Genomic DNA, 9229 nt, shown 5'->3' on the forward strand with positions numbered 1-9229 from the left:
CTCTGATATGAGTGTTCATTAAATCTAGCATAATAATAGTAATGAAAAGGTGTGGCAATGGAGGAGTGCAGGGAAAAGAAAACTCCTGGCACTCATTCTTTCTTGCTACAGAATTAAAAGATTTCTCTGCTTTTCTCCTTCTTTTTCCCTTGGGTGGTGTGTTCAGCGGTCACCCTCAGGGGAAACAGCCCCCCCCCCTTAGATGAAATGGACTGATCGGAACCTGGCTGTGACATCGGCTCAGAATCCCAACCTCAGCCTTTTGGTGGTTTGTCTGCAACTGAATCAGAAAAAACTGTTATTAGACACCGAAAAAGCAAAGTCTGAAGACTGATGTCTGGGGAAATGGTGAGGGGACCAGCAGGAAACTGCTAAGGGAGTTTTGAGTCCTTTTATTCTGTTGCAGTTGCAGAGAAAGGAGGGTGGGGGGTGGGGCCCGCCCAAGGTGTCATCACTGAGGGGGGTGGGAAAAGGACATAAAGCCGAGTTTAAAATAAAAATAAAAATTGGGCTCACCAAACCTTTTAGTTGAGTCAAAAAACGCGGCTGGCACGGGGCGCCACACCGCGGGGGCTGGCACTTACCGGGGGGGGGTGTGTGTGCAGAGTGCCTGATCCACGCATCTCTCCTGGGGGTGACTTGGTGGCTTGGGCCCCTGCAGGCTGGGTGCTGCCTGAAACAGAAGCGTGGGGCTTGCATCTGCCCCCTGCCTCTCCCTCAGCCACCCTACAGCTGGGGGGGAGGCAGAGGATAGGCTCCAGAAAGCCCACAGGACCCCCGCGTTGAACCAGGCACCCAAGCAGCTGGCTATACCGCTGTTCTGTTGTTTGAATTATGGGTGCCTTGAGAGTGAATGTGCTGTGCTTGCTGCCCCACTTGTCCTGATGGACCAGCCCCCCATGGCACCAGGGCTGTAGGGCTTCCCTGGCTAGCGACTCAACGTGGGCAGGAGAGTCTCCCTTCTGGGTTCCTGTCTCATTTTGGGCTGCTCTCTTTCTCCTCTCTCCCCACTGCCACCTCTGACGTCCTGTCTCTGCCAGCAGTCAGCCATTGAGGAGGACATTCTCAATGACAAGGAGGACGAAGGAAAAGGCAAGAAGGAGACCGCAAGACGGCTGGATCTCCTCAGCCCTGACTGGGTAGGTGGCCGTGGCCTAAGTGGTGATTGGCAGAAGGCGAGGGAAGCATATCAACCGCAGAATGGAACTGTTGCTTCAGTTATGGGTGCCTTGAGTTTTAATGTTTGGTTGCGTTTTTTAATTGCTCGTCTTTTGCATCTTTTCCTTGCAGGTTCCAAGTATGTCACCATTTTCTAGTGTTTCCTCCCTGTCCTCCCTGGATTCCCTTTGGGACTCCCTCAATGAGGTACGTAGCAGACAGAGCAGGAGGGAAGCCCTGCTGAGCTGCACATGGGCAACCCTGAGGCTGGGGAAGAGGAGGAGGAGGAGGAAGCCGGCCGGCCGGTCAGGCCACCTTCTGGACTGGTCGTGAGCAAGGGGGCAGGCAGGCAGGCAGGCAGGGGACTGCTAAGGGTATGCTTGCTGCCCCACTTGTCCTGATGGACCAGCCCCCCATGGCGCCAGGGCTGTAGGGCTTCCCTGGCTAGTGGCTCTATGTGGGTTCCTCTCTCATTCTGGGCTGCTCTCTTTCTCCTCTCTCCCCACCACCACCTCTGGGGTCCTGTCTCTGCCAGCAGTCAGCCTCTGAAGTGGCTCTCAAGGAGGAAGAGCCACAGGAAGAACTAGCGAGCCCCCCAGAGGAGGACGGGGAAGACCAGGAGGACGGGGAGGCCCTTGATTTGCCGTGCCCCCCACCTGGGGAACACCTGGAGGCAAGCGTAATCGGGGTAAGATGAAACATACACTCATTCATGACATATGAAAAGCTTCCCTGAACAGGGCTGCCTTCAGATGTCTTCTAAAAGTCAGATATCGACTCAATGCGGGCAGGAGAGTTTGGCTTCTGGGTTCCTGCCTGTCTCATTTTGGGCTGCTCTTTTTCTCCCCTCTCTCTCCCCCCCCCCCCACTGCCACCACTTCTGGGCTGGTTCCTCCATCCTGTCCAGGCCAACAGTCATCCTCTGAGGATGAAATATCCCATGACAAAGTGACAGAGGAGGAGGGAAGCCAGAGTGGCCAGAGAGACCCTTGTAGTGTCAAGCCGGGTTGCAGAGGGTTCTGGGATGTCTGTCCCCTCTTCCCAGCGCTGCGGACAGCCCTATTCCTCCTCAGTTCCCCGAAATGGATATCAGTCCAGACAGCTCCCTGAGCTTAGACCACGAAGCCGAAGAGAGCGACACCTTCTGGGACTCTGTAGACCTCAAGGAGGGATGTGGCAGACAGAGGAGGCAACCTGTAAAGAGCTGTTAACAGAAGCAGAAGATCAGTTAAAGTTGAAAAAGTTTGAGTATATCAGAGATTTACTAACAGATTGGTTACAGTATTATCAATTAAATGATGTTTTCAAACTTGATTAAGAAATATGTCTTAAAACGGAGATAACAAAATTCGAAAGAGATCTGTTGGGAAATACGGTAATGTGAAATTGCTATCTAAAATGTATAAATTTGGTCCTTGGGAGCAAAGTTCAGGCCAAACTTCCATTTCCCAAAAACATCTTTTCACTTTTCTCCATCATGTTTTTCTCCAGCTCTGCACCTGCTGCCTGAGCGATTCAAGACTTCGGAAAGTTAGTGTGATGAAACTTATTCCACTTGGAATAATCAAAATTATAGTCATCTCATCTTCTAAATGCTCAGGAGATATTTCTGGAGGTTACATCAGCCTCAGAAAGTAGCATGACCATATGAATTGCACTGTGTCTGGGAAAGAAAAAGTTGGTGCCGAGAATATTTCCTGTGTTGGAAATAGACTGAGTCAAGATGCAGAGCTGGCGACAGAGGGGTGTGCCTGCCTTGTGCTTCCTAGTTCCGAAGGTAGAGTTGAAAACCACCCAGCCTGGCAAAGCCCACCCAGTCTGGTCTTGCAAGAGTCTTTGGGTTCTTCTGCTTTGCCTCCTTGGCAGGTAAGAGGAGGAGGAGGCAGAGCCAGAATGAGATCCCTGCTCCTTCTGTTGCTGCTTCTGCTGCTCATGATGCCCTTTGGAGTCTGCGGGAACCACAAGGCGAAATGCCCCTTGAATCTGGTCAGGGATGAAACGGATGCTCGCAATTACTACCGGCCTGGACACTTTCTCATCAGTGGGATCATCTCTCCAAAACGCTTTTTTGAGGAAACGCCATACAACTTTTCTCAGACACCCTTCGCCAGGACTGAAGTGTATGCACTTATATGCAGATAGTTTCATGGTCCTCCACTCCTTATAATGGTTCCTATTTATCAAGGAAATAGCCCCTTTCTCAGGGCTGGGGAGCCAAGGGCTGGTGTTGCAGGACTACCCTGCCCTGACCATTGGTCTTGCTGTTGGAGGAGCTGGGAGCTGGGGAGGGGTGTCTAGTCAAAGATTCTAGTAAAGGGAGGTGTGCTCATTCGTGTAGTTTCTGATCCAGAATATGGACAGAATTATCATTCTACCACACAGTCAAACCTGCAAGCCACCAGGCCCCATATGTAACTAAAAGGGGACTGAGGTATTTGGTGCTTCTCTTCCGTCAATAAAATGGTCTCTTACCTACCTATAGTCTAGCCCCTTGGAAGAAGCCAAAGACCACTGCAAGAAAAGCAGCCTTTGCAGCAACTTCCCAGTATATCACAAATTTTGAGGGGCGCCTTCATTTCTTACTCATAAAACCACAGTAGAATAGAATCATAGAGCTGTAGAGATGGAAGGGACCCAGAGGAATCTCACCTGAAGCATCCATGACACATGGTCACCTTCGGAGGGAGTCCGTTCCACTGTTGAACTTCAAAGGTGCTGTAATGGAGCAGAGATTTCCAAATTCTTCCTCTATGCTAGACAGGAAAAGGTTTGATGTCAATGCAAAAGGATGGATAAACAAAGAAACATTCATACGAATTCCAGTTTCACTCTTTTTAAAGGATTCATTTATTGCAGGGAGGCACCTAGGTTCTACTGGTACATGTTGTCTTTCCTGTTCACCATTCAAGAGATCAACCAGGATCTCAGGCTCTTACCCAACATCACCCTGGGCTACAACATCTATGAGAACTATTGCGATGCAAGGATGACTTTGGACGCCATGCTAGAGCTGCTTGCAGGCAGTGGATGCAATATTCCCAATTATCACTGTGGAGAACACAATCACTTGCTGGCTGTTCTTGAAAGAAGCAACACTTTCATCTCAAGAGTGATTTCAGCCTTGTCAGGCATCTACAAAATCCCACAGGTAAGTAGTGGGAGAGCATGGAAGCACAGAGAATTTCAACTGCATAAGATTCTATTTTCTCTTTGGATAGGTCAAGTGAGGATATTTTTCAAAATGGGAAAATCCTGAGCTATGGATTCAACATCCCTTTTTCAAAACTGAGTCTTCACCAACTTGACACCTTCAGATGTTTCAGACTAAAACTCCCATCAGCCTCAGCCAGCAGAGATTTAGATATCAGGCATTTCAGATGATTAAATACCCATTATGCTGAAAGTAAAATAAATTGGTGATCTTTTGCTTTCCTTGCTAGATCAGTTATGGCTTCACTGCCCAGGTTCTCGAAGGTAAAACCCTGTTCCCTTTTGTCTACCGGATGACTCCCAAAGAGGAAAGTCAGTACCAGGGGATTGTTGAATTGCTCCTGCATTTTGGATGGACGTGGATTGGCCTCTTCACTCCAGACAATGACAGTGGAGAAAGATTTGTGAGCGCTGTGAAACCTCTGATGCTCAGCAAAGGGATCTGCATTGCTTTATCAAAAAGAGTACCAGAAAATGATCCAGGTCAATTTATCAGGCCTGGGGAACCTTTTTTCCTATGGAGACAATTTGGGGTATTTGTTTCCTATATAACCAATTCACAGACTATCGTAATACTCATGGCAATACACTTTATCTATGAGAAGGAAATAGGGGCAAAAGTCTGGATCACAACATCTTTGCTAGAAATCAGAAATGGCTTTTACATCCCTCCAAATTTATTCCAGCACCTCCATGGTTCTCTGTCCTTTGCAATTCAGAATGGAATAAGGAGCAGCAAAGGTGACAAATTGCAGTTCAATCTTAGGGATTATTTCAATCAAGCATTTCAGTGTTCATATTCAAAGCATTTGTTGTCCGTGAAAGGCAGGATAAGATGCAGAGAGGAGGAGAACCTGCAGCCATTGCCCCAAGAGGAGCGGGACAGAGCCCTGTCTTATGACAGCTATGGCACTTACATCCATGTTCAAGCTGTGGCTCAGGCCTTGCATGCTTCGCTTTCATCTAGATCCCAGAGGAAGCTGATGGTGGAGGAAGGAGAGCAATGGGGACCCCAAAGGCTACAGCCGTGGCAGGTATTTCCTTCCCCTTTTTGCAAACTGCACTCCACACAGATGCTGATCTTGACTGGGGATAAATATGCAACATATCATAATTACTATTAGTATTAGTAATAGTAGCAGACCGCCCAACATTTCTCTGATGAAAATAGGGACATACCATTCCATAATGAAAATTTTACTGTTGATACCTAGGGCTTTTTTTCTGGGGGGTCGGGACTCACTCAAACTCAATTCTGGCACCTCTCAGGAGGGTCCCATTGCCATTCTCAGAGGGAGGTGTTCATGGTGATTTCCGGCACCCTTTTTGCTAGAAATATATCACTGTTTATATCCCACACATCTTTTTGGCTTGCCTCAGCACTCTGGGCAGCTCCCAAAATAAAGAAATTCATACTAAAATATAAAACATATTAAAATTCCCGATACAAGATTGGACGGCTTGTGGGTTGGATAACTCCACATCTGCCAACTTTTCTCCAATGAAGAAAAGGAAAAGTGGGACATTCCGGGATCAAATGAAAAACTGACTCTAATTCAGGGACATCCCTGGAAAATTGGGGCACTTGCAGGGTCTGTAGTAATAAAAATGGCTGAATAGGTATTCCAGTCTACATGAGATACACCCAGGCCCCAAATCATAAGAGGTTGAAGTGAGTAGGACTGAGATATCCATCTTGGCTTCCAGCTTTCTCAGTGCTGGTGCTTTCCCCTGTCATTCCAGCTTCACCCTTTCTTGAGAGAAATCCGGTGTCTGAATACTTCCAGAGGCAGGCTGTGCTTGGATGAGAACTGGGAGCTGCCAGCGGACTTTGATATTGTGAACTGGGTGATCTCTCCCAATAAGTCTTGTGTCGTTATTGGGAATATAAGGAGAGAGACATCTGCTAGCATAAAGTTCACCATTAACCCAGAAGCCATTGAGTGGCCCAAGAAATTCAACAAGGTAAGGGGAATCACAGAGAGGGGAGGCTAGGAGATCCCAGCTTTCCTTGAACAACTGCTGCAAAATGGCTATATCAGGTTGACCAATGATGTCTTGACTGTCCAATAACAGCTGCAACGGCCACTCCTTCTTTCCACAGCAGCTGAGATAGGAAGGGAATTTGGGGTGCTCACAGAAAGCATAGAGCCCAGAGGTCCTTAGAAAAGACACTATCTATTTCCGAGCCAGTCTGAGAATTTAAGAATTCTGGATAGAATCTTTAACCAAATGGACTACATAGATAAGAAGAAAAGGGAAAACACCTAGTAAAAGGGAACTATTGGGTTTTCATAGAAGCAGAAGGATGGAAAGCGATTTATTTTTGAAATGATAATTACTGATTTATTGTGGATTTTTTAAATTTGTGGAGTAAGCTCACTTGTAGATGTTGCAAATGTTAAACTATTGTATGTGCAGGAATTGAGAAGTGCACAGTTGTTGGTGAAAGATGAGAAGTTAAAAAAAAAGCCTATCGTAATATATGGTTAACGTTAAGAAATGGCACATGAACTAGAAATAACTAGGGAAATAGATCAGCGACTAGAGGAAACCTTGCATGCCTCAAGAACAGAGTGAGGGAAACCAATATTTGGAAAAGTTATATTAAATGTGTCTTACTTAGCGGTTGAGAGATTATCAGAATCCTGAAATTTGGGGAAATCACATTTCAGCCTCCATTGTTATTTTCTTTGAAGATTTATTAAGCAGGGAAGCAGGTAAACGGAGGAGAGGAATCAGAGTTCTGTGGCGCAAACCTCAGTTGTCCTGAACTAATTATGAAGAACAAGATATTCTGGTCACCCCAATGGTCAGTGGGGGGTTGAAAGGACCCTGATGAGGGGGTCAAAGGCTGCAGTCCAGAGATCAGTTTCAATTCACACTATGTGTGAATTACATGCACACAAATATTCCTAACTGTTCCTCTTTCTTGCACCTTCTTGTCTTTCTGGTTAGGCCGTGCCTCGTTCCAGGTGTACAGAAAGATGTAGACCGGGATATGCCAAGGTGGTTCTAGAAGGAAAGCCCGTTTGCTGCTATGCTTGTGCTCGGTGTGCGGAAGGGACCTTCTCCGCCCAGGAAGGTGGGTGACTCCAAGAGGGAAGGTATTTCTGGAGAGAGTAAACACAGGGGAGTAATCCAGTCTCACCCACTTCTTGCGAGACTTCTGCAGACATTGGGGAATGTGGATTCTTCCTCGACATCCATAGGATTAATCAACTTTATTACATCCAGGAAGGGAGTTGAAAGGAGTGGTCATAAGGAAGAAATCTCTGGGGTTGTAAGTGGGCAGCTGTGAGAGGAATGCCCATAAAGCATTCCTTTTTTATTTTTCATACCAAGTCACACCAAAAAGGAAATCATTTTGACATTCATAAAGAATAATGGACAGGTGATGCAAACCAGCAAATTTTTAATAGCAAAAGCACAATAAAAAATAAAATCTTTCATATGAAAATTATTACAATATAATCAATAGACTGTTTTTATCTCACTACTATGAACATTGCATGGAAGCAACAGAAAACTGCATTTCAAATGTCAAGTTAAAGAGCTGTTTCTTCAGGATTAGGCAGGATCCAAAAAAAATGCAGTTAACAGAAGTGGAGTGCTCATTGCTACTCAGTTTATCCTAGATCACAATGTTGCTTTACCTATTATAACATTCTTATTTCCTGAGGTCCAACACAGAGTTTTTCAAAACGTAAAAGAGCACAGATCATTAAGGATGTAAGTGATGCTGCAGCCACTCTTTTTCCTCTTCCCCAGATGCAGAACATTGCACCAAATGCTCAGAAGATCAGTATCCAAACAAGGACAGAGATCAATGTGTCCCCAAGATTATCATCTTCCTGGCTTATGAAGAATATTTGGGAATGGTTTTAGCTTCCGTTGCCCTCTTCTTATCTATAATGGCAGGCATTGTGTTGGGAATCTTCATGAAATACAAGGAAACTCCCATAGTCAAAGCCAACAACCGGGACCTCTCCTACACCCTCCTCGTCTCCCTCCTGCTTTCCTTTTTGTCCTCCCCCCTCTTCATCGGGCGCCCAAGGAAAGAGACCTGCCTTCTCCGACAAACGGCCTTCAGCATCATCTTCTCAGTTGCTGTTTCTTCTGTCTTGGCAAAGACCATCACGGTGGTGCTGGCCTTCCTGGCCACAAAGCCTGGGAACAGGGTGAGGAGATGGCTGGGCAAGAGTCTGGCCAACTTCATTGTCATCTCCTGTTCTGGGGGGCAAGTTCTCATCTGCACCATCTGGCTGGGCTCTTCTCCCCCATTCCCAGAGTCTGACATACACTCCCAGGTGGGAGAGATCATTCTGCAATGCAACGAAGGGTCTGTGGCCATGTTCTACGTTGCCCTCAGCTACCTGGGCTTCTTGGCTGCCACCTGCTTCACGGTGGCTTTCCTAGCCAGGAAGCTGCCCGGCTCCTTCAACGAAGCCAAGCTGATCACCTTCAGCATGCTGGTCTTCTGCAGTGTTTGGGTGTCTTTTGTGCCCACCTACCTGAGCACCAAGGGCAAGTACATGGTGGCCGTGCAGATCTTCTCTATGTTGGCCTCCAGTGCTGGGCTTCTGGGCTGCATCTTCCTTCCCAAGTGCTACATTATTGTGCTGAGGCCTGATCTGAACACAAAGGAGCACCTGACAACCAGAAATTAAGGAGACATCTGATTCTTAAAACATTCCATGTTCCTGATGTCCAGAAGTGCATAAAGGAAACACACCTGCTCATCCATGTTCCTCCTTCTCCGCCTCTGAAAGAGATTATGTTCATTCTTAGCCCAACTTTTATGTAGTCCTGTTCACATGAACTGGAAGATGGGAGGAAATGTTTTGCTACCTTGCTTTGC

At 46.7% G+C, this 9229-nt stretch overlaps 2 protein-coding genes and 1 long non-coding RNA gene across 4 annotated transcripts; 2 read left to right on the forward strand and 1 right to left on the reverse strand.

The window, feature by feature from the left end:
- Positions 1-255: 255 nt before the first annotated feature.
- On the forward strand, positions 256-2021 carry LOC308577725 (uncharacterized protein). 2 transcript variants are annotated; one of them, XM_081178146.1, is made up of 4 exons: positions 256-348; positions 1044-1139; positions 1291-1365; positions 1697-2021. In XM_081178146.1, the coding sequence occupies exons 1-4, from the start codon at positions 334-336 to the stop codon at positions 1853-1855; spliced, it is 345 nt and encodes a 114-aa protein (XP_081034272.1). In that variant the 5' UTR covers positions 256-333; the 3' UTR covers positions 1856-2021. The 2 variants fall into 2 exon arrangements, with proteins under 2 accessions (XP_081034272.1, XP_081034271.1); XM_081178145.1 differs by having other exon boundaries at positions 257-348; positions 1041-1139.
- A 683-nt stretch (positions 2022-2704) lies between these two features.
- Positions 2705-9061, forward strand: LOC308577757 (vomeronasal type-2 receptor 26-like). The gene is made up of 6 exons (XM_081178189.1): positions 2705-3278; positions 4015-4306; positions 4599-5402; positions 6112-6333; positions 7327-7453; positions 8140-9061. Exons 1-6 carry the CDS (start codon positions 2806-2808, stop codon positions 9036-9038), a joined length of 2817 nt encoding a protein of 938 aa, XP_081034315.1. The 5' UTR covers positions 2705-2805; the 3' UTR covers positions 9039-9061.
- LOC308577768 lies at positions 3808-5425 on the reverse strand. Its single transcript, XR_014003668.1, has 2 exons — positions 5286-5425; positions 3808-3911 (listed from the first exon to the last, which is right to left on the reverse strand). It is a non-coding gene; the product is annotated as an uncharacterized lncRNA (long non-coding RNA).
- Positions 9062-9229: the final 168 nt, after the last annotated feature.

This window comes from Podarcis bocagei, assembly GCF_964188305.1.
Source record: "Podarcis bocagei genome assembly, chromosome: 18".
Lineage (NCBI taxonomy): Eukaryota > Metazoa > Chordata > Lepidosauria > Squamata > Lacertidae > Podarcis > Podarcis bocagei.